This window comes from Haliotis rubra, unplaced genomic scaffold, assembly GCF_003918875.1.
Source record: "Haliotis rubra isolate DU_JTF1 unplaced genomic scaffold, ASM391887v1 Scf613, whole genome shotgun sequence".
Classification (NCBI taxonomy): Eukaryota; Metazoa; Mollusca; class Gastropoda; order Lepetellida; family Haliotidae; genus Haliotis; species Haliotis rubra.
In genome coordinates, this window is record NW_025767317.1 from 411,566 (window position 1) to 438,758 (window position 27,193).

The 27,193-nt window shown below is 39.1% G+C and overlaps 1 protein-coding gene across 1 annotated transcript in view; it reads left to right on the forward strand.

The window, feature by feature from the left end:
- Window positions 1-24,715: 24,715 nt before the first annotated feature.
- LOC124255940 (doublecortin domain-containing protein 2C-like) overlaps window positions 24,716-27,193 on the forward strand; it is a 138,388-nt gene continuing 135,910 nt past the window's right edge. Inside the window, exon 1 of the mRNA XM_046689891.1 lies at window positions 24,716-25,252. Coding sequence (XP_046545847.1) covers window positions 24,966-25,252 — 287 coding nt within the window. The 5' untranslated portion in view covers window positions 24,716-24,965. The remainder of the gene's footprint in view (window positions 25,253-27,193) is intronic.

Consider the following 27,193-nt stretch of genomic DNA (forward strand, 5'->3'; position numbering starts at 1 on the left):
GTTCTATCATGATGTCTGACAGCATATCTAAGACATGGTATTGTTCTATCATGATGTCTGGTAGCATATGTAAGACATGGTATTGTTCTATCATGATGTCTGGTAGCATATGTAAGACATGGTATTGTTCTATCATGATGTCTGGTAGCATATGTAAGACATGGTATTGTTCTATCATGATGTCTGGTAGCATATGTAAGACATGGTATTGTTCTATCATGATGTCTGGTAGCATATGTAAGACATGGTATTGTTCTATCATGATGTAAGACATGGTATTGTTCTATCATGATGTCTGACAGCATATCTAAGACATGGTATTGTTCTATCATGATGTCTGGTAGCATATGTAAGACATGGTATTGTTCTATCATGATGTCTGACAGCATATGTAAGACATGGTATTGTTCTATCATGATGTCTGACAGCATATCTAAGACATGGTATTGTTCTATCATGATGTCTGACAGCATATCTAAGACATGGTATTGTTCTATCATGATGTCTGACAGCATATGTAAGACATGGTATTGTTCTATCATGATGTCTGACAGCATATCTAAGACATGGTATTGTTCTATCATGATGTCTGACAGCATATCTAAGACATGGTATTGTTCTATCATGATGTCTGGTAGCATATGTAAGACATGGTATTGTTCTATCATGATGTCTGACAGCATATGTAAGACATGGTATTGTTCTATCATGATGTCTGACAGCATATGTAAGACATGGTATTGTTCTATCATGATGTCTGACAGCATATGTAAGACATGGTATTGTTCTATCATGATGTCTGACAGCATATCTAAGACATGGTATTGTTCTATCATGATGTCTGGTAGCATATGTAAGACATGGTATTGTTCTATCATGATGTCTGGTAGCATATGTAAGACATGGTATTGTTCTATCATGATGTCTGGTAGCATATGTAAGACATGGTATTGTTCTATCATGATGTCTGGTAGCATATGTAAGACATGGTATTGTTCTATCATGATGTCTGACAGCATATCTAAGACATGGTATTGTTCTATCATGATGTCATATCTAAGACATGGTAGCATATGTAAGACATGGTATTGTTCTATCATGATGTCTGGTAGCATATGTAAGACATGGTATTGTTCTATCATGATGTCTGGTAGCATATGTAAGACATGGTATTGTTCTATCATGATGTCTGACAGCATATGTAAGACATGGTATTGTTCTATCATGATGTCTGGTAGCATATGTAAGACATGGTATTGTTCTATCATGATGTCTGGTAGCATATGTAAGACATGGTATTGTTCTATCATGATGTCTGACAGCATATCTAAGACATGGTATTGTTCTATCATGATGTCTGGTAGCATATGTAAGACATGGTATTGTTCTATCATGATGTCTGGTAGCATATGTAAGACATGGTATTGTTCTATCATGATGTCTGGTAGCATATGTAAGACATGGTATTGTTCTATCATGATGTCTGACAGCATATCTAAGACATGGTATTGTTCTATCATGATGTCTGACAGCATATCTAAGACATGGTATTGTTCTATCATGATGTCTGACAGCATATCTAAGACATGGTATTGTTCTATCATGATGTCTGACAGCATATCTAAGACATGGTATTGTTCTATCATGATGTCTGACAGCATATGTAAGACATGGTATTGTTCTATCATGATGTCTGACAGCATATCTAAGACATGGTATTGTTCTATCATGATGTCTGGTAGCATATGTAAGACATGGTATTGTTCTATCATGATGTCTGACAGCATATCTAAGACATGGTATTGTTCTATCATGATGTCTGACAGCATATCTAAGACATGGTATTGTTCTATCATGATGTCTGACAGCATATCTAAGACATGGTATTGTTCTATCATGATGTCTGACAGCATATGTAAGACATGGTATTGTTCTATCATGATGTCTGACAGCATATGTAAGACATGGTATTGTTCTATCATGATGTCTGGTAGCATATGTAAGACATGGTATTGTTCTATCATGATGTCTGGTAGCATATGTAAGACATGGTATTGTTCTATCATGATGTCTGACAGCATATGTAAGACATGGTATTGTTCTATCATGATGTCTGACAGCATATCTAAGACATGGTATTGTTCTATCATGATGTCTGACAGCATATCTAAGACATGGTATTGTTCTATCATGATGTCTGGTAGCATATGTAAGACATGGTATTGTTCTATCATGATGTCTGACAGCATATGTAAGACATGGTATTGTTCTATCATGATGTCTGGTAGCATATGTAAGACATGGTATTGTTCTATCATGATGTCTGGTAGCATATGTAAGACATGGTATTGTTCTATCATGATGTCTGGTAGCATATGTAAGACATGGTATTGTTCTATCATGATGTCTGGTAGCATATGTAAGACATGGTATTGTTCTATCATGATGTCTGGTAGCATATGTAAGACATGGTATTGTTCTATCATGATGTCTGGTAGCATATGTAAGACATGGTATTGTTCTATCATGATGTCTGGTAGCATATGTAAGACATGGTATTGTTCTATCATGATGTCTGGTAGCATATGTAAGACATGGTATTGTTCTATCATGATGTCTGGACAGCATATCTAAGACATGGTATTGTTCTATCATGATGTCTGGTAGCATATCTAAGACATGGTATTGTTCTATCATGATGTCTGACAGCATATGAGCATATCTAAGACATGGTATTGTTCTATCATGATGTCTGACAGCATATCTAAGACATGGTATTGTTCTATCATGATGTCTGACAGCATATGTAAGACATGGTATTGTTCTATCATGATGTCTGACAGCATATCTAAGACATGGTATTGTGTTCTATGATGATGTCTGGTAGCATATGTAAGACATGGTATTGTTCTATCATGATGTCTGACAGCATATCTAAGACATGGTATTGTTCTATCATGATGTCTGACAGCATATGTAAGACATGGTATTGTTCTATCATGATGTCTGGTAGCATATGTAAGACATGGTATTGTTCTATCATGATGTCTGACAGCATATCTAAGACATGGTATTGTTCTATCATGATGTCTGGTAGCATATGTAAGACATGGTATTGTTCTATCATGATGTCTGGTAGCATATGTAAGACATGGTATTGTTCTATCATGATGTCTGGTAGCATATGTAAGACATGGTATTGTTCTATCATGATGTCTGACAGCATATCTAAGACATGGTATTGTTCTATCATGATGTCTGACAGCATATCTAAGACATGGTATTGTTCTATCATGATGTCTGACAGCATATCTAAGACATGGTATTGTTCTATCATGATGTCTGACAGCATATCTATCTAAGACATGGTATTGTTCTATCATGATGTCTGACAGCATATCTAAGACATGGTATTGTTCTATCATGATGTCTGACAGCATATCTAAGACATGGTATTGTTCTATCATGATGTCTGACAGCATATGTAAGACATGGTATTGTTCTATCATGATGTCTGGTAGCATATGTAAGACATGGTATTGTTCTATCATGATGTCTGGTAGCATATGTAAGACATGGTATTGTTCTATCATGATGTCTGACAGCATATGTAAGACATGGTATTGTTCTATCATGATGTCTGGTAGCATATGTAAGACATGGTATTGTTCTATCATGATGTCTGGTAGCATATGTAAGACATGGTATTGTTCTATCATGATGTCTGGTAGCATATGTAAGACATGGTATTGTTCTATCATGATGTCTGGTAGCATATGTAAGACATGGTATTGTTCTATCATGATGTCTGGTAGCATATGTAAGACATGGTATTGTTCTATCATGATGTCTGGTAGCATATGTAAGACATGGTATTGTTCTATCATGATGTCTGGTAGCATATCTAAGACATGGTATTGTTCTATCATGATGTCTGGTAGCATATGTAAGACATGGTATTGTTCTATCATGATGTCTGGTAGCATATGTAAGACATGGTATTGTTCTATCATGATGTCTGGTAGCATATGTAAGACATGGTATTGTTCTATCATGATGTCTGACAGCATATGTAAGACATGGTATTGTTCTATCATGATGTCTGACAGCATATCTAAGACATGGTATTGTTCTATCATGATGTCTGACAGCATATGTAAGACATGGTATTGTTCTATCATGATGTCTGACAGCATATGTAAGACATGGTATTGTTCTATCATGATGTCTGGTAGCATATGTAAGACATGGTATTGTTCTATCATGATGTCTGGTAGCATATGTAAGACATGGTATTGTTCTATCATGATGTCTGGTAGCATATGTAAGACATGGTATTGTTCTATCATGATGTCTGGTAGCATATGTAAGACATGGTATTGTTCTATCATGATGTCTGGTAGCATATGTAAGACATGGTATTGTTCTATCATGATGTCTGGTAGCATATCTAAGACATGGTATTGTTCTATCATGATGTCTGACAGCATATCTAAGACATGGTATTGTTCTATCATGATGTCTGGTAGCATATGTAAGACATGGTATTGTTCTATCATGATGTCTGACAGCATATCTAAGACATGGTATTGTTCTATCATGATGTCTGACAGCATATGTAAGACATGGTATTGTTCTATCATGATGTCTGACAGCATATGTAAGACATGGTATTGTTCTATCATGATGTCTGACAGCATATGTAAGACATGGTATTGTTCTATCATGATGTCTGACAGCATATCTAAGACATGGTATTGTTCTATCATGATGTCTGGTAGCATATGTAAGACATGGTATTGTTCTATCATGATGTCTGGTAGCATATCTAAGACATGGTATTGTTCTATCATGATGTCTGGCATATCTAAGACATGTATTGTTCTATCATGATGTCTGGCAGCATATGTAAGACATGGTATTGTTCTATCATGATGTCTGACAGCATATCTAAGACATGGTATTGTTCTATCATGATGTCTGACAGCATATCTAAGACATGGTATTGTTCTATCATGATGTCTGGTAGCATATCTAAGACATGGTATTGTTCTATCATGATGTCTGGTAGCATATCTAAGACATGGTATTGTTCTATCATGATGTCTGGTAGCATATGTAAGACATGGTATTGTTCTATCATGGTATTGTTCTATCATGATGTCTGGTAGCATATGTAAGACATGGTATTGTTCTATCATGATGTCTGGTAGCATATGTAAGACATGGTATTGTTCTATCATGATGTCTGACAGCATATCTAAGACATGGTATTGTTCTATCATGATGTCTGACAGCATATCTAAGACATGGTATTGTTCTATCATGATGTCTGACAGCATATCTAAGACATGGTATTGTTCTATCATGATGTCTGACAGCATATCTAAGACATGGTATTGTTCTATCATGATGTCTGACAGCATATCTAAAGTATTGTTCTATGATGTCTATTGTAAGACATGGTATTGTTCTATCATGATGTCTGACAGCATATCTAAGACATGGTATTGTATTGTTCTGACAGCATATCATGATGTCTGACAGCATATCTAAGACATGGTATTGTTCTATCATGATGTCTGACAGCATATGTAAGACATGGTATTGTTCTATCATGATGTCTGACAGCATATGTAAGACATGGTATTGTATCTATCATGATGTCTGGTAGCATATTGTTCTATCATGAGTAGCATATGTAAGACATGGTATTGTTCTATCATGATGTCTGGTAGCATATCTAAGACATGGTATTGTTCTATCATGATGTCTGGTAGCATATGTAAGACATGGTATTGTTCTATCATGATGTCTGGTAGCATATATGTAAGACATGGTATTGTTCTATCATGATGTCTGGTAGCATATGTAAGACATGGTATTGTTCTATCATGATGTCTGACAGCATATCTAAGACATGGTATTGTTCTATCATGATGTCTGACAGCATATGTAAGACATGGTATTGTTCTATCATGATGTCTGACAGCATATCTAAGACATGGTATTGTTCTATCATGATGTCTGACAGCATATCTAAGACATGGTATTGTTCTATCATGATGTCTGACAGCATATCTAAGACATGGTATTGTTCTATCATGATGTCTGACAGCATATCTAAGACATGGTATTGTTCTATCATGATGTCTGGTAGCATATGTAAGACATGGTATTGTTCTATCATGATGTCTGACAGCATATCTAAGACATGGTATTGTTCTATCATGATGTCTGACAGCATATCTAAGACATGGTATTGTTCTATCATGATGTCTGGTAGCATATGTAAGACATGGTATTGTTCTATCATGATGTCTGGTAGCATATGTAAGATATTGGCACCCATACGTATCAGAAATGTCTAGCTGAATATAACATCCTAAAATATATAAAATTACTTACATCCCACAGAAACAAAAAGTGACAAAGTGACAAAACTTCCTATGGTGATAATAATTCTTTAGAGGCATTTACAAGCTGGTATGATGAACAGGAGCGTGTTTTATGGATAGGCGACTTCTTTCTTACAACTGATGCGACGTTTCGGTGTAACATTATCAAGCAAGTGATAGGCAACATCATGGCAAAGGAGAATATATACATGTAGAATATTTGAGTTTATACAATTGTCCATCTGTCTTCATAACCAGTATCTATTATCACAACACTTAGTTATGTCATCACACTGTACATAATCCTCGTCAAGTGTATACACTCAGAGTATTTAGTAAATGTCCATAATTAACTACTCACTCCTTTATTGGCATCGTGTATTCATACTCACTTCTTGTACACGTTGCTCCCAGAACGGATGTCGAGGTTTTCCGTGTTCCTTACCCCTCAAGCCAGTCTGTAAACCCTGGTGAACGTCTCGCGCCAATCCTTGCTGAGGTCACCTGATCTAAATCAGCGTCAAACTACACCGTTATACATTTCCTTTGGCGTCACTGTTGGATACAAAGCCTCATCTATGCAAGCATCTTAGCTGATGAGATACATAGTACTGTCCACCTGCTCATCCTGACAACATAATGAACAAAGGTACCGTTTAGGTTACCTCATTATCAAATGCAAACATATGTCATGTTTCAATCTATCTTGTATCTCACATGAATCTTGTACCCTTTTGGAAAGAAATAGATTGGATTAGCAAATGGCAGCGCTCCGCCTTCAACTAGCTGACGTGACTGCAGGATGAGGCTGCTCTGAGCTGTGAGTAATGAGTCAGGACGTTGGTTGTAGTCAGGTAATCAACTGTGTGTCCATACTTCATAAATAGTCGAGACGATGAGACTATGATAGAAAATGATCAGTGCAATTGGACTAGGAAGCAGCTTCTGAGGATTTTTTCGCGCTGTTCTTTTGATCTAAGTCAGTGCTGATGAACTATTGTACTCTCAAAGAAATACATTTGTCTGACAAGTGTTCAGTTAGTACCTACTAATAGTCATCTGTTAGACAGAAAATATAAAAAGAAAATGGAAGAGGCCATACCAGAAACAGGAAGCAAAACATTTTTGTTGAAAATAAATCTGTTGAAACTATTGCATGATCTCTAACGGGAGATGGTTTAGCTTTGGCTCTGATATACGTTATCTCTGTGTGTTTATTCAGTTTTACGTCGCTTTTAGAAACGTATCATTGTCAATGGCAATCTGACATGTCTGTATTTGGGCCTTATGTGCAGCCGATCATTCAAGGACAGAGACGTAACTTCACGCTGTGAACAGCAAGATCATGCCAGTCCCAATATCGCTCATGTTGTGACAGATTTCTTGAGACAGCAGAACATTCCGGTACTCCCCTGGCCAGCTGTTTCTCTTGACCTGTCCCCTATCGAGCACGCTTGGGGTCAAATGGAGAGACTTTTACATCAAGGCCAGAATCATCCATTGACGTTAGCTAAATTGGGACAAGCGTTTGGTTCAGACATGGAACAACATTTCCCAAGCTTTCTTCAATCGCTTAGTGTCGTCTATGCGTGGTCGTTGTTAAGCCTGCATCAACGCCAATGGTGAAACACACGATACTGAATTTGTGAACTGACGTTTAACACCACATCTCTTCCATGGCGGGTCACGATGCCTCGTGTCAAATCATACAGATTTCGATATTATCCTGTCAACAGTTAAACAGTAATTAAGGAAAATACCACAAACCATGTTATTACTTTTTGTATTGAAAAATTGCATAACATCAAATAATGCACAGTTACTTTATTCCAGTAGTATAGCTAGCTGCAAGTGTGCTAGATTGTTATGTTAGAAAATAGACTTGAAGGTATCATGTTACGTTTTTCGTCACATCTACATTTTAAACCAGATTCACGTTTAGTTCCCCATTTTTATTTCCTGACTTCATCACTTTACAAAGAGACTCACGTTTAGTTGAGTACATTACGGAAATTCATTGTACTTAATTTAGTTTCTATTTCACTGCGTAAAACCATTCGTTTGTACTGTTGTGGCGCCTGATTTCAGCAGAGTAAGGTTTTGATAACTGCAGTAATTGTTAGTGGGATAAAATATCCATGTGGATATGTTTCGGTGCAGGTACTTAGTATGGCTGTGACATTAAAATATTTTTTCCCGTTCTTTAATGGTTTTCATACATTACATACATAATAATACAGATATCACTTGTGAGAAAGTTCGCCAACCGAACAACATCTGTAAGTAGGTCAGTTGGGGTTCTTCGTCGTCTATATGGGGCGGTGCGGTAGCCTAGTGGTTAAAGCGTTCGTTCGTCATGCCGAAGACCCGGGTTCGATTCCCCACACAATGTGTGAAGCCCATTTCTGGTGTCCACCGCCGTCATATTGCTGGAATATTGCTAAAAGCGTCACTCACTCACTCGTCGTTTTTAGCTATATCCAAGCCATATCGCGCGGTGCTGGACCTACAAATGGGGTGCGTTTAATGTTCCTCTCATCGATATCAGTTTGTCAATGTCGGCAAAAAGGCTGTACTGCTCTGTACATCTTTTTTTCACTTAAATAAAAGGGTTTTTCAAAGTTGCTGACATCTTCTATGACACGCAATGGACGTGAGAGCATCATGATTAGCATGGCGCAGGTACAAGGAGTGGAACAACACAATGTTACATTGTTATTGTTAATACGATACATGCGTACCTGCTGACACATAACGACTAGATCGATACATTGTTGCCGTGGTATGGTTAACATAGCTCGTGCATCATACTCCGTACGTTGACGTGTGGATTCAGCGGCGGGTGACGTACAGAACACGTGACATACAACGTGGAAACATCATGACGTATGGCATCCTTACTGGTAGGCCTATATTTCTCCACCTGTAAATAGTGTGATGATTTACTACACATTTAATACAGGTTCACTCTCGGGATTCACGTAAGAGATTTTAATCAGTATTCCTCGAAAGGAATGTTATTCTATTTCATTTTTTCAAATCCACTTTTAGGTTATCAAATTACGCCTTCTGAAGAGGAGATGAATCAGCTACAGTCGTTGATACCTGATCATACATCTACTATATCTGTTTCAGTAATGGTAGGGCTGTTGGATGAAGGATATCACCAATGTAACGCTGAGCTGTCCTCTTACCGTTAACGATGGCCAGCTGAACAATCTCCTGCCCACGATTTCTGCACAACATCATAACACGACCTCCTAAACCTGCAGTCCTGTGTTAGCCTATTTAGGCTATCTTGTATCAGTTCTGAACAGGTAGAATCGGCTTTCATCAATGAAGGCGACGATCTGCCAGTTATATCTAAGACGTGCAGTCCGGGCCCATCTCAACCTCTACAGTGTCATCTGTGATGTCTGTAATTCCTTTAGCCCTAGTCGTCAGGCTAGCTATTCTCGAAACGTTCGTAGTCCTACGAACTTCTTAAACCCATTCTTAATTGGCTACGATCAAAGTTAAGAATTCTTAGGGCTACGAAGGTTTCGAGAATAAGGGCTACTGTCTGTCGAATAACCATATGCCCCGAGACATTCGTCTCTCATGACGTCTCTGTCAGGAATCGGTTTTAAGTCCTTTCCTTCAATTAAGACCGAACTTAATTACATACAGATTGTCGACCTCTAGTTGGAATATTGCCGAGTGCGGCATTTACGAACAAATAGGCAAAAGATGAGCATATGTAACACAGTAAACCTGATCAAACGAGGGAATTTGAATATTTCATATTATTAAGAAGATTTCATTTATTGGGGTCCGTTATAACACGACAGCCCATTGTGTAGACATCTTTCGCTCACACTGGACTTACTCTGTCACATGAATCGTGTCAACTCGCAGTTAAAGTTAACCGCGGCATTAAACCGATGTTACACTTGATCAGTGACTCTGTTGTCAAATGTAAGTGATCACAATACATATACATGAGAGGTTAAGGCAAGAGGAGTTCCTTCCCTTTACAAAAGGTAGTTGACTCACAGACGGTTATACGTAGATGCAATAGTGACTGTGAAATGTACTGAAAACCTAACAGTAATCACTGTTTTAAAGTATCGGCTAGATGGTATTACTGAGTAATCAACCTTCTGAGTGCGTCATGTGAAGAAGAGGGTTAGAATTGGTCTTGAAGAGCCCATGTGTGTCGTATGAATGTACCAACAGGTAAATACAGACTCTTCTGGTCCAGATGAAATTATTTAGAAACCGCCGTCACACAGCGTTAATATTACCTTAAGCAAAGACACACCGAACAAGAGATTGCTATGACAAAGAAGAAATTCTTTGGAAATATCGGAAAGGGAAGGGGAATGTGAAGATTGACCATTTCTGTGAACATTTATATGTATCAAGCTATCCATGTCCATTTGAACATAGCAGCCGCACATACACATACACACGCATGCACGTTGTCATATGAGCGAAATATTCTCAAGCACGACGTTAAACCCAATTCCACCTCCACCTCCATCTTAACATATGGCTTGCTGTGTGCACCATACAATCTGTTTGTTTGTTGTATAACGCCGCCCTCAGTGATATTCCTGTATGACTGCGGTCTGTAAACATTGGTGACAACCCAGTGATTTACATACTGAGCATGGATCTGGTGGGATATGATGACACCAACCAGGTCAGTGAACCTGACTACCCGATCCCGTTAGTCGCCTCTTACGATATGTATGGGTGGCGGAAGATGAATTCTTACCCGGATGTTCACGAGTGCCCGGCTACCTCTTCCATCCGCTGTGACGTAATAATATCTTTACTCTTCAATGATGGAATGAATTAAAGTACTGTCGGAAATAAAATAAAAATGTTTTTAGGTTTTTACTCTGTATCCCTAAAATGTACACAATTGCAAATAGCATGTGTCGAAATAACCCACATCGGCCTAACTGGGCGTTCAGTGGGATGCGTAATAGGATATCCAGAAAAGAATGTTTACTCGTAAAATCGGGCAAAACTTAGAAAAAATACGAATAGTTGCTGAAAACAATAGATCAGACTATAGATGGCAATTTAGTAGGGCGCTCATCCAGGTATGATGACGGACCGTCGACTCACCTGGCATGACATGCATGTCCTGCCTACAGGCACAAGGGGTCATCTCAAAGGTAGTTTATGCTTTTTCATGTGTGTTGAAGATGTCTCATCTATTGATTAACATCTTACGTGTCTTTCTTTCATAAAGTTTATGTTGAGATATGCAAAAGTGTATGATACCCATAGAAAAGCTTAAAATCAGCCATCGTATGAAATGTCTCAAAATATATAGGTGGCATGACCACCCGAAGATCGACAGTAGATATTATTGTAAATTGTTATGACATGCCATTTGCTTCCCCAGTTTAATTCCCCTAAAGGATTATCTTATCTTAACTGATATCTCTATCCTCCAGCCAGACCCCAACCACTGTCTGCGATAGCCGTCCTGGTTTTGCTTTTTAGACGATATTTTTATAGTGATAGTGAGACGCCATGGTAGCTCCTTAATAGTTTCAGCATTAAAGTTATTAGTTTTACATGAGCTATGGTTTATAATGAAGCTAAGTCTAATTTCACAATGGGCATTTAAAAAGTGTCCTTTGTAATACAGTATCATCAGTCACTAATTTACATAAAACCATGGTCTGCTCTATATAATATTATCTATTTCACGATATACAATTCAGAGGATATATAATATCTATTTCACGATATACAATTCAGAGGATATATAATATTGTATATTTCACGATATACAATTCAGAGGATATATAATATTATCTATTTCACGATATACAATTCAGAGGATATATAATATTATCTATTTCACGATATACAATTCAGAGGATATATAATATCTATTTCACGATATACAATTCAGAGGATATATAATATTATCTATTTCACGATATACAAATCAGAGGATATATAATATTATCTATTTCACGATATACAATTCAGAGGATATATAATATTATCTATTTCACGATATACAATTCGCTCTATCCCCATGTATAGTGTAATAAAGCACACTTTCGCCCTGAACTACTATAGTTACAGCAGCGCCTTTGATCTTTCACCGAGGCATCTTAGAATTAACAACATATAATGACTGCAGAGGTACTGACAATTGTTGTCCGGTCACCTGTTACTATTGTCACCAAAAGTATAACGCTTGTGACTTGTGAATATGGACAATAAACAAAGGCAACCAAGGGGCACCCAAACGTGAGCTTCTAGCAACGAAGACACTGGTTAATGAAACGTTCATAAAATACACTTTGCGTTCCCTTGAGTAAAGCCTAAATGGCGGACTTCAGCTTTGGTGAAGGCGGTTCGGTGATTCGGATAGTGCCTGGGATCTTCCTGAGCTATTAATGTCGATTTTAACACTATTGAGTTAATGGTTGATTAGAAGGTTATCAGTTTTAATTACTTTTAATAGTCCCACAGTAGCACTGAGTGGCATTGTTTATCTTATAGCTTTGTAGGAAGAGGCCGGGGCAAAAGGGTAGCCTTGTGGTTAGAGCGAAAGAACCGGATTCAATTCCCCAGGTGGGTACAATGTGTGAAGCCCATTTCTGGTGTCCCCAGTCATGATATTGCTGGAATATTGCTAAATGTGGCGTAAAACTAAACTCACTAACTACAGACAGCTCCCATAGTATAAGATGTTGCATGGAGACATGACGCCCATCACACAGATACACTGTTTTGTATTTTGTTTGTAATTTGTTTTTCATAGTATTTCAGGTGCATCTTGGCGCGTCTGACGACAGCCAGAATAGAACCAGCTCTCATCATGTTGGAGAAGTCCACGAGCACGGGTAGTTGACCACACAGCTTGAAACATGAACATGGCGAACTAAGATTCGAACCCATAATCCCAGGATTCTGTAAAGTACAGATTCTTGTACACAAAGTCAGCCGCCAAACCCGCTCAGCTGAGCGAGTTAGGCGGCTGACATTGTGTGCTGGCGATTAGGCGCCTGACTCTTAGGGCGTGGGTTCGAATCCCGGATGGGACTCAACCCAACAAAAGTACAAGAATCTGTACTTTACTAAGAAAATGTAATCCCAAATATAACATATGTTACATTTGACAACTTTCTAAATGGCAATGTGTAATCATAACACCAGTACTTAAGTCCATTATATAACCGGTGCTTAGGTCGATACAGATTACAGTACGTAGGTCCATATAGATGACAGTACGTAGGTCCGTATAGATGACAGTACGTAGGTCCGTATAGATGAGAGTACGTAGGTCCGTATAGATGACAGTACGTATGTCCATATAGATGAAAGTACGTAGGTCCATATAGATGAAAGTACGTAGGTCCATATAGATGAAAGTACGTAGGTCCGTTTGGACGACTTGTACTTAAGTCTGTACAGAGGACCAGGCCTTAAGCCCAAACAGACAGTCAGTACTTTGGTCCATTTAGATGACCAAGACTAAGGTCCCTACACACGACCAGTATTTAGGTCCATACAAATGACCAGTACTTTGTTCCATATTGACTACGACGAGCAACACGCACGTCGTTATAGACAAGCAAGTGTTCCTTACCAGTTTTTCATGAGCTATTGTGGACAATTATTAACAGGAGATCAATGTTATATGCAGATGTTACATGATAGACCAGTATATGTGAAAATAAAAAGGGGAGTATCCTATCTTAAAGTTTCAAGTTAGTGTGTTACTATAGTCGCGCAGTGTCTGAAGCGTAACTTATGCTTGTTTGTTTGTTCGTTGTTTAACGCCACACAGCAGTATTCCAGCTATATAGCGGCGGTCTGTATAAAAGTAAAGTCGGGACCAGACAATCCAGTGATCAGCATCATGAAGGTCGGTCTACGTAAATAGGGTCCGCTGACATGTGTCCATAAACATTCAATAACGTTTTAAGACGTAATTGACCCGTGAACGGTTAGAATTGATCTTCAGCAACCCGTGCTTGTCGTTAGACTAACGGGATCTGGTGGTCAGGTTCGCTGACGTGGTAGACACATGTCATCGCATCCCAATTGCGTAGATTGATGCTCATGATGTTGATCACTGAATTGTCTGGTCCAGACTCGATTATTTACAGACCGCCACCATATAGATGGAATATTCCTGAGTGCGGGGTAAAACTAAACTCACTCACACACTCACTCACTCAAGACGTAATTAAAAGAATAGACAACGGGGCCTGCATATCGCAGTGTCACTCCATAACAGCTGCCATCAAACATAAGCGGTACGGGTATCCCCGCAAGTTTTGGAAACAGTCCAAGGACGAACTCCAATGCCCTTGGCCTCCCAGTATATGTTTAGATAGATATCCTCACATAATTAATCTTCGTTTATTTCCCAGATCGAGTTAATGATGACACCAGTTAAATATTTTCTTAACCAGAGATTGACACCCCGGCCTCGTCACAAAGGTGTCTTTCGTATCCCCGTAGCGAGCATTGACAGGGGATAAACAGGGCCTATCTGTATATAGCGGCCCTCTTGACCCTACCACGGTAACAGGAATGCAAAGCGTCTTACTTATTATAATAATTGTGAAGTTTGATATTAATAATGGCGAGAAAAAATATATAACACTAAGTCACATCAGAATTGGTACAAGGAGCCTTGATATTAAACTCATGTGCAAAAGAAAGTATAGGACTTGAAAAATTATTTTTTCACTGCCATTGACATGTTTATGAGAATAAGACATGCTGGCAGTGTTAGCCCCATTACTGGGAAGGGAAACACACCGCCAAAACGCAACTCGTTCGAAAGGTGTGAGTGATGACGTCACAAATGTGGAAAGCATGTTCCATTCTCCTAGCACATAATGCACGTGCAAAGTTTCGGTATAAATGCGATTGCATCGCTCCCGTCATATCACAACTGCTTAAAACACATGAAAAGTATGCCACGACTGACGCCAGAACAGAGAAAGAGGGCCATAGGGATGTCCGATATGGGAGCGACGAACATCAGAATTGAAAGAAGATTTGGTTGTACGCCACTGACGATAGCAAGACTCCTCGAACGATTCAGACAGACAGGTCGAACACAGGACAGGCCGAGGAGTGGACGTCCACGTGTAACCAGCACACGTGAAGATCACCATAAACGCCTGATACGCCTCCGAAATCGATTTGTTACGGCAACGTCAACGGCCGAAACAGCGTTGGGACGTCACATCAGTCGAAGGACTGTCCTCAGACGTTTGAGAGCAGGTGGAATACGTTGCTATCGACCATTCCGTGGAATGAGATTAACTCAACAACGTCGACTTGAAAGACTGCAATGGGCAAGTCGAGTATACCGCTGGCAAGTGCGTGATTAGCGTGGGGTCTGCACAAAAATGACGGCCGACAGAGAGTTTACAGGCGACGGCGTGAACGTTTTGCAGCAGCATGCATTCAAGAAGTTCATGCCTATGGTGGCGGTGGTGTGATGGTATGGGGTGGCATTATTGGCGACCAAACGACACCCTTGGTCGTTATTCAGGGGAATCTCAATGCTAATGAGTACCGAAATCAAGTCTTGCAGCCTGTTGTCAACCAAATGGTGCATTGTTTCAGCAAGACAATGCAACTCCCCATACAGCAATAGCGACGAGAAACTTTTCTTCATCAGAATAACGTTAATGTTCTACCCTGGCCTTCTCGATCACCAGATATGAATCCGATCGAGCATTTGTGGGACCATTTGGGAAGACAAATTCGTGGTCGTCATCACCCTCCACAGACAAGACAAGAGTTGGAAGTGGCACTGAGGGACGAATGGCAGCGACTGCCAAATGGCGTCATCCGAAGCTTGACGTCATCGATGCGACGACGTGCACGAGCGTGCATCGCGGCTGCTGGCAGACACACACGCTACTGACGTTGTGATCGTTCTGGAACAAACTTTTCTGTCTTTTGTGTGCGCAATTCGTCAAAGGAATATAATTGTAACTTTGATATTTACCCCCTGACTGTTTGAATGTCAATGCCACCTTTCAGTTCTTTCAACCAGGTGATGATTTGTACACACAGCAAAGTGCAAATGGAGCCGCTACAAGTTACATCTATTACATAATCCAAATCTTGTTTCTGTTTTACTGATCTTCAAAATGACCTATACTTTCTTTTGCCCATGAGTTTAGTTTGACTAATATTAATGTTTTCTTATATGTGTTTGCATCATCTTGGAATTTGAATGACATGAATAACATTTAAAACACTTAACAGACTCGGTGATGTTGATACAATTATATGGATGTATTGGTGTAGATGGGATATATGTACGTACACTTGTGGGGTCGTGGGTGGCCCATTGGCCTAAAGGCAACGTATCAATCTGCCAGCAACACACCCGTCGTAGAGGGTGGTCCCTGTTTCAAGGGACGTGGGCCAACAGGTAGTCTTGAGGTATTCAGGCTGTGAGTCTTTCAAAAGCAAACTTATGTGTCTGTGTATCACACGTTTTTTCATATGGTGAATCGATCCCGAACCTTAAGCGGGACGAGCGAACACTTTACCTACCCCCCTAGCACCTTCACTATCTTCCTTCTCATTGTTCAGTTCAGATAATCATGATTTGTGTGGTGTAAGGAGTCTTCATAGAGCAAACAATGTAGGCGAAGAGTCATGGTGATATTAGCTTACACATTATGCGTACTCTTTATTGTTAGAAACAACAGAAGTTCCCATGATCTAGATTCCATCCCCATTTGAATTTCAAACAGTGCCTGTACATAATGCTGTTTCATTTCTGTTTCTTTGCGATCAAGTATAGTTTGAATTCCTCAACTTTATGTACATGGGCACCACTGTCGAGCAGACGGCATTACATCAAACAAGATCGATTTCAACGATTTACGGGATCGAACTTTCGTGGAATCTGTTTACATGTCTCTACTGTTGTTTCCCGTCCCGTCCCCTGGGGCGTGCGTTCCTGGCTGCCCGTAAGTGTCGTTGACTATATCCATCCAGCAGACAGCCGCGGGGCACCCCCAGTCCATCACGGTGTCTCTCTGTCTCCCGGACACCAACAACACTCACCTCATTCTGACTTGTGTCACTTGAACAAACATTAACATAAAAACGCTTGACAGGACTGTTTGATTTCTCCAACCTCCACCGACTGTTGTTTTGTTTTATTATTGTGTGAGGGGCGGTGGGGATAGCCTATAAATTAAGGCGTTGACCCGGGTTCGATTCCCCACATGGGTACAATGTGTTTAGCCAATTTCTGGTATCCCCCGCCGTGATATTGCTGGCATATTGCTAAAAGCGGTGTAAAACTAAACTCACTCACTCTAATATTGTGTGGTATGGGTCTATTTCGAACATTTGATCAATTTATCATGATGGACATAGTAAACTTTGTTTTCGTGTAAGTTTTATTTTCGACAGTGAAAGATGCCATACACATTTTTCTTTCAGGCGTTTTGTGGAAACTGTTAGGAAGCTGTAGAAATAAGTAAAACTAGCTTTATAGATATTGGAAGCTTAACCAGTTTCGATTTTTCACAAAGTATTAAATTCACTGAAACGTGATTTCAAGAAATTGTTATATCTTTAAATAAGTTATTATTTGTCACTGTCATGGTTTCAATTTTACGGGCTCTTTGCACCTTTCGCAAAAAACGTCATTCCATCAACAATCCAAACGTCACGTGGTAGTTCTGGCGTTCCAGCACCACATGTTGACATGGCTTTTTCTCTTTTATAGGAAGGTTCACGAGGGTTTGTTCTTAAATATAAATATAACATCAGCTATTGACTTTTGCTAGGACATGAGATTATTGGGTGGGGTTGACTGGAGTAGGGGTGGTGATTGTGAGGGCGGTTACTAATCACAGCAGTGAGCTTATCGCAGAATGCAGGGGCAACATGATCACCACCACCCATAAATTACCATCGGTTCCTTACTTTTTCAGTACCGACAATATCGTCAAGCAAGTCAAGTATCTCGCCTCCAGCCATCCTACATATAAATTATTGATAGTTCTTTAGGACTGGTCTTGATTATCAAAATTATTATCGTCAAGCAAGTCAAGTATCTCGCCTCCAGCCATCCTACATATAAATTATTGATAGTTCTTTAGGACTAGTCTTGATTATCAAAATTATTATCGTCAAGCAAGTCAATATCTCGCCTCCAGCCATCCTACATATAAATTATTGATAGTTCTTTAGGACTGGTCTTGATTATCAAAATTATTATCGTCAAGCAAGTCAAGTATCTCGCCTCCAGCCATCCTACATATAAATTATTGATAGTTCTTTAGGACTGGTCTTGATTATCAAAATTATTATCGTCAAGCAAGTCAAGTATCTCGCCTCCAGCCATCCTACATATAAATTATTGATAGTTCTTTAGGACTGGTCTTGATTATCAAAATTATTATCGTCAAGCAAGTCAAGTATCTCGCCTCCAGCCATCCTACATATAAATTATTGATAGTTCTTTAGGACTGGTCTTGATTATCAAAATTATTATCGTCAAGCAAGTCAAGTATCTCGCCTCCAGCCATCCTACACATAAATTATTGATGGTTCCTTAGGTCTTGATTATCAAAATTATTATCGTCAAGCAAGTCAAGTATCTCGCCTCCAGCCATCCTACACATAAATTATTGATGGTTCCTTAGGTCTTGATTATCAAAATTATTATCGTCAAAGCAAGTCAAAGTATCTCGCCTCCAGCCATCCTACACATAAATTATTGATGGTTCCTTAGGTCTTGATTATCAAAATTATTATCGTCAAGCAAGTCAAGTATCTCGCCTCCAGCCATCCTACACATAAATTATTGATGGTTCCTTAGGTCTTGATTATCAAAATTATTATCGTCAAGCAAGTCAAGTATCTCGCCTCCAGCCATCCTACACATAAATTATTGATGGTTCCTTAGGTCTTGATTATCAAAATTATTATCGTCAAGCAAGTCAAGTATCTCGCCTCCAGCCATCCTACACATAAATTATTGATGGTTCCTTAGGTCTTGATTATCAAAATTATTATCGTCAAGCAAGTCAAGTATCTCGCCTCCAGCCATCCTACACATAAATTATTGATGGTTCCTTAGGTCTTGATTATCAAAATTATTATCGTCAAGCAAGTCAAGTATCTCGCCTCCAGCCATCCTACACATAAATTATTGATGGTTCCTTAGGTCTTGATTATCAAAATTATTATCGTCAAAGCAAGTCAAGTATCTCGCCTCCAGCCATCCTACACATAAATTATTGATGGTTCCTTAGGTCTTGATTATCAAAATTATTATCGTCAAGCAAGTCAAGTATCTCGCCTCCAGCCATCCTACACATAAATTATTGATGGTTCCTTAGGGTCTTGATTATCAAAATTATTATCGTCAAGCAAGTCAAGTATCTCGCCTCCAGCCATCCTACACATAAATTATTGATGGTTCCTTAGGTCTTGATTATCAAAATTATTATCGTCAAGCAAGTCAAGTATCTCGCCTCCAGCCATCCTACACATAAATTATTGATGGTTCCTTAGGTCTTGATTATCAAAATTATTATCGTCAAGCAAGTCAAGTATCTCGCCTCCAGCCATCCTACACATAAATTATTGATGGTTCCTTAGGTCTTGATTATCAAAATTATTATCGTCAAGTAAGTCAAGTATCTCGCCTCCAGCCATCCTACACATAAATTATTGATGGTTCCTTAGGTCTTGATTATCAAAATTATTATCGTCAAGCAAGTCAAGTATCTCGCCTCCAGCCATCCTACACATAAATTATTGATGGTTCCTTAGGTCTTGATTATCAAAATTATTATCGTCAAGCAAGTCAAGTATCTCGCCTCCAGCCATCCTACACATAAATTATTCATGGTTCCTTAGGTCTTGATTATCAAAATTATTATCGTCAAGTAAGTCAAGTATCTCGCCTCCAGCCATCCTACACATAAATTATTGATGGTTCCTTAGGTCTTGATTATCAAAATTATTATCGTCAAGCAAGTCAAGTATCTCGCCTCCAGCCATCCTACACATAAATTATTGATGGTTCCTTAGGTCTTGATTATCAAAATTATTATCGTCAAGCAAGTCAAGTATCTCGCCTCCAGCCATCCTACACATAAATTATTGATGGTTCCTTAGGTCTTGATTATCAAAATTATTATCGTCAAGTAAGTCAAGTATCTCGCCTCCAGCCATCCTACACATAAATTATTGATGGTTCCTTAGGTCTTGATTATCAAAATTATTATCGTCAAGCAAGTCAAGTATCTCGCCTCCAGCCATCCTACACATAAATTATTGATGGTTCCTTAGGTCTTGATTATCAAAATTATTATCGTCAAGCAAGTCAAGTATCTCGCCTCCAGCCATCCTACACATAAATTATTGATGGTTCCTTAGGTCTTGATTATCAAAATTATTATCGTCAAGTAAGTCAAGTATCTCGCCTCCAGACCACCAGCAACTGTGTTGCCCGAACATGTTGACTTGCGTGAGTCGACTCCGACCCGTGACAAACTGCAACTTTTCAGGAAAATTACTCAGTGTTATCCGTGTCTCTCCAACACAGTGTCAAGAGAAATACCACTTAAGACTATAAGTTGCATGTTTGCACGGTATCGGCGGTGTTCGGAGTTCTTGGGTTGAGAAGAGAAACAAATCTGTCGGTTGTCTCCAGTGCGTTGCTGTGCTGAGTTCTCAAAACAAAAACACTGTGTCAAAATGAGGTGATTCCTTCTTACCAATTACCTGAGTTGCAACAGAAGATAACATAAGAAGTGTTATAACATAACAACGAATAAGTTACCTGTGTGGCACTCATAATGTTTACTTCAAATTTGACGGCAAGGCTCTCCGTTATTGAAGTTATATACATTGTCAATATCAGTGCAAATATGGAGTATGTCAGTTAACAACACACTAATAACATGCTGGTTTAGCAAATAACGAACATGTAAACGGCAAAACGAACAAATAATCAGTATATACAGTGAACCCTCGTTAGTCCGTGAACTTGCCCTCTGAACAATTACTTTTGTGAACGTCTTAATAAGTAAAATAAAAGCGAAAATAAAAACGTGCTGGTGTTAAGTAATAACGTATAATTTGCTATAAATGTAATGCTAGTTCTGACAGCTCCGTGTTGTATGTGCGTGACAATAGTATGGAGGGAACAATGGCTTGTAATTAACACCTTCGCTGATCCTCAGGTTCGCGCTCCCCTAGACAACTCGCGTCAACACAGTCATACCTGCAACAATTGCATCTCTCAAGTTACAAAAAACTGATTAAAATTACAGTTTTGACAGGTACATGATAGGCATTGAGGTATGCGTACACTGGCGTGTTATCTGGGTTTAACGCTTGCTGATTGCAGGAGACTGAAAGTTATAGCGCCAGTACAAGCATTATACTACGTCTCTTGGAGTCTGTGGTCTAACGTACCGTATACATACAGGTGCACACAATGCTGAACACAGTATGATAAACATAACTAAATGCGTGCGTGTACGTGAGCGTGTGCGTGTGCGTGCAAGATTGGTGCCGACGAGGCACCAGACTGACAGGATTTTTAGGCAAAGAAATATAGTTACAGAAATTGAAAAATATCTTTCTAAAAAACCAAAACAAATGAAATCTGTAAGGAACACAAAACTATTCTTAATTTCTTGAAAAATCATCCTAGACTTGAGCTATTCTCTCCTGTCATTGAGATAGACTTGTCGTAATAGGCGACTAACGGGATCGGGTGATCAGGCTCACTGACTTGGTTGACACATGTCATCGTATCCCAATTGCATAGATCAATGCTCATGCTGTTGATCACTGGATTGTCTGGTCCAGACTAGATTATTTACAGACCGCCGCCATAGCTGTAATAGTGCGGCGTGAAACTAAACTCACTCACTGATTGGGAGACAGACAAATGAGGCAGACACCTGGTGTCATTGCAAGCTTTCAATTTCATAGACATGTGAATATGACTACGACCAAGACTTTGGCGTTTGATTTCTGAATCTCTTAATCATAAGGAAATCAATTCCCACAATACATTTTACTTCGGCACAATGGACCAATTAACTATGGTTCCGTGCAACTTCATGCTCGAATCCAGTTTGTGAAGGTGAGATGAGAACAAATTCTTTCCCATCATTATAGATCTGTTATCATCAATGCCTTCAACGAGGTAACGCTAAGTATTTCAACACTTCCATTTCACACTTTCTGCTGCCGTCGTTCATTACCAGATCCTAATTACTGAAGATGTTTTAAATGACTGCCCCTGTTGGGATGTCGCTATGCAGTGATCTCCAAAACAGGGTCGGTTAAATAATTGATACTGTATCTCATATCAACGCGTCAATGGAACCGGAACGAAAACAAAACATTTCTTCACGTGTATACCGTCAAATGTTTTACCTTAAACCCTGACCCATTTGGCACAAAAATACGTATTTTCCTCACTTGTAAAAACATAAAATACATTCTTCTGTAAAAAGTTTCAAATTTCTTTCTAATGATATACTAGTACCTGTTTCTTAGCCACGTGTAGACGTAAATGTTTGGACACGAATATAGAAATATACCTGACAATGATTGCTCAAGAGTATGGTGTACTTACGTGGGGTGTACATACATTGTGTGTGAAAACGCTTACAAGAGAAGGTGATGCACACATGACATGATTTTTTTAGCGGTACATCCACGTGCGTGAGTACAGCAGCTTGGAGCACACGCCACCCAGTATTTGATCTATTTGAATATAAAACATCATGCACACAAATTATAACATAAATGTAATCCACACGTCCCCCCAACCACGTCAGCACACATGAGCCACGAGTGATACGTCTTGAACTTGTCCACCTAAGTAAGTATCAGAGAATCTGAAGAGTAGTCCCGAACGACTCTCTTTGGTCCTGGGTGCAGGATTCAATCCTGTACCTGACTGACGTCACAAAGGGTCAACGTACCCTTCCAGACGATTTTTAGGAGTTATATCTTTGAAAAGGAAAAAAAAAGCCTAGGAAAAAACCCTTTATATTTTTTGCAAAAATGAAACAAACGAGAATGTGTTATTAGATACTGATTTGTTTGATAAGGGTATCGTATTATATGCGATATTGCAAGCTTTGTATCAATGATTAACTGATGTAGATGTTCATATGACGTTTCAAGAAGAGTATTGGTGTCGCAGTGTACAATAATTAGCAGAGTGAAGTGCGAAGTTTCAAGTGTACAGGCGTGACGAGCGAACACTTTAACCATTAGGCTACCCCACCACCACCCCTAAAATATAATAGCAAATCCGTGATTCAATAAACACCAACACATCCTTAGGGAAATACAATCATGCCATCGAAACAGAAATTAACTGTCATTTGTTTCCTATATCTGGTTTTAGATTGGACTGTGTAATATTGGAAACCGAAATTAATGTGCTTTATATTAACTACTCAATGACATAATATTATCCTGAACTCCGTTTCATGTCCTGGTCTTATCCTTGATTCAAGAGCTTCCCTTGTTTGTGGTGTTTGAACTTTGCTGTTTTACCCAAGTAGTACACCTCTACGACCTGCGTAACTTTATGTTATGGTCAAGTCCCTCACTTACTCCCTAGCTTTTGTGCGTTGCATATAACAGGGACTTCCCTAAAATCTGTTTTATATATTATTTTTTGCTGCAAGTTGATCATAAACTTGATCACTATGTAATGTGACTGAATACATCTGACATGTCAACGTAAAGTTATGGTATAATCTACCCATTGTATCCAACACACCATGAAACCACATTCAGTCTGGGAACTTTAAAAACCAGGATGTAGTGTAAATAAATTAAAGTGAATTCAATATTCAACATGGCGACAAAGGATAATTAAATACACAACTATTTGCTTCCGATACAGTTGTCAGTTGTTCAATAGTGGAACCTATTCCTACTCACAGCACAACTGACGTGACATGTTTTGCATACACTATTTCTCAAAGTTAAAAGTAAATTACGTCGACAAACGTTTCACAGAAACACGCGACTGTGGAGACGACGCCTTGCCCTTTGTGTCAAGTCACATACCCTTTAATTATATATTGGAAGATACACACTAAGAGAATTATTCGAACCCCTGCTCTCTACAGAAATTAATTGTGTGTTTTTTTCAATATATACGGCAATGCTATCAGACTATCAATGGCCTCTTTCAAATTACGCCGGGTAGACTCAATACCGGGCCCACTTATCGCACAACCAACGGTGTATGTTAAACACGAATGAAAGACTCACATACCCAAAGCAAACACACTGCCCAGTTCAAAATGGCGCGATACGCTTTTAAATCGCATGCTCTCTGGCAGTTTCTAAACAGTTCGATTTGACTTCATATTCATTCATACTCCAAAAGCGAGTTTATTTTCCTTAGCAACAGCTTGGATACGCCATATTTCCTCTGGTCGTGTCAGCCGCGAGATTTGCCGATATTTGAGGAGAGCTGACGACTGAGGTAGCAGACGACAGGTGAGCGCTTCCCGCTTCCTGCAGGTTGCGATGGAGATGGAACCGCATTACATGAACGGATCTACACCCGGTATTTCCACTGTGTTTTACATCAACGGCGATGATAAGTTTCCTGGGAAGAAAGTATTATTCAATTTAAAACGGAATCGCAATTTCACTGCCTGCTTGGACCATCTGACTGATTCTCTGAAGCCATCGTTTGGGGCTGTAAGGAACATATTCACTCCGCAAGGTGGAAGTAAAGTCGACCGGTTCCAGGAACTCTGTCCAGAAGGCAAATACGTAGCAGCAGGAAAAACCAGATTTAAGAAGCACAGGTAGGGATACTTACATCGTATGTTTACCATTCAATTTGTGTTATGTTTGTAAAGGTTAACATTTATGGATGACAGGTGATGAAGGAGTAGGAATATACTCCGAAACATTGTGTTCCTTACAGAGGAGTAAGAATATACTCCGAAACATTGTGTTCTGGTGAAGGAGTAAGAATATACTCCGAAAAGTCAGGTTCCTCATATCAGAAGCTGACATCCATGGATGAGTCCCCCTTTTATGTGTATTCCTTCTAAATGCCATTCAGATACGTTATATTTGTTTCAGGGTGAAACGCTCTCCAAAATGGTCACATAAAAACATTATTTTCTTGGTAAGCACCATGATAAACGAGGTGTGAAAGGTGTGAAAATACTCTTAGAGTATGGATTGATTGCACCCGTGAGATACCGATAGGCTGTGATATGTATTTTAAATCTTACATTTCTCACAGTTCTTGTTTGATGATCAAGCTCGTCATTTCTTTAATGCCCAATCTAGATCATTGTCTTGTACTGTTTGACCAAGCTTCATTTAATCAGCAAAGACATTCACCACTCTCCAGGCCAATCAACATCTACACACAAGCACCCATAGACAATCTTCTAATTATCTCACTACGATGGTACCACCAGTCAGGACCAGTCGATCTACTTCAACTCATGCCACCTAGAAAGGGTCATACGATATTACCGAAAGACAAAGAATCGATAGAATTTTGTTTTTCAGAAAGTAATTTGATCCGTGACAAGGAAACATCCAATTGTTTCTTCAAACAGACGTTGATGTGATGTCCTTGTATCAAATGGTTTAGACAAGAAGGGTGTGTCAACATGTAAAGAAATGCCTGGTGCATAGAAAAAGGAAGTTCGCACTAAGCCTGGCAACATGGAGTTTATGTTCTCAGATGAATTATTTACAGGCTCGACACACGCCTCACTAGGACTGAACGCCATACACTGTTGAACTAGAAATTTCAGAAATGTAGAAACTCAGTCATGGGACGTGTTTGCGGTTGAAGGATTTGTATCGACCAAATGACTCCAACTGTAATGACTTGATGATTCTGCAGTGCTGTTGAAACTATTGAACACGAGCGTTACAGGTGAACAGGATGTCCTTGTCATTAGATTATGATTCAACGACGTCATTACACCCACGTCTAAAAAATTGAAAACGTTTGTAAATTTTAAGAAATTTCACCTGTGATGCCTGATTCGACGTAAAAGCACACACCCTTTCTTTGTCAGTAAGTAAATGACATGAGCAATAGATAAGCGATACTAGTGTATAGATATTACCAAGCGGTATGTGTACAGCGTCTCGCATTTCCACCTGGATATTACTTATTCATATGTGTGGAAATGTTTAGAAACAGAATATAACTGCTAGCACATACTAGTATCCACGTTCCCTTCTGTCGGAATTTCTGTGTAGGTACACTTGAAGTTTAGTTCAGGGTCACCCATTATTGACACGTCACTGCATTGTTTAGCAGGTCCGACCCCAACATTTATTATTCTTGGAATGAGTGTAGAGTTTCATATCGCCCATGCTGAATGAAATATGTACCCGGTTTGTTAACATCATATGTGTGTGCTCCAGGGCGATAAAATACGCCCGCATTTATTTGTTCATGCTTGCTATCAACTGGACTGCAGTAAACCCTGGGAGAATAACTGTAGTATTCCCCGTCTCATCTGTTTAGCGTTTTTTTCTCAGTTATCCTTTCGGCGTTGACGATAATCACCTTGTAGAATGTGGGAACTGTCATCAGGTCAAACGTTCACACTCTACCAGCGGCTATGTTCTTTGTGCTGTGCTGTAATGTTTAATGAGTGATTTTCAATTTCAACTTTGTTAATGATACCTGTAAAGGAGCACTGAATTATCTTATTTATGCATAAAATATAAGTCCACTTTACATCACATAGCAATTTGCTTGA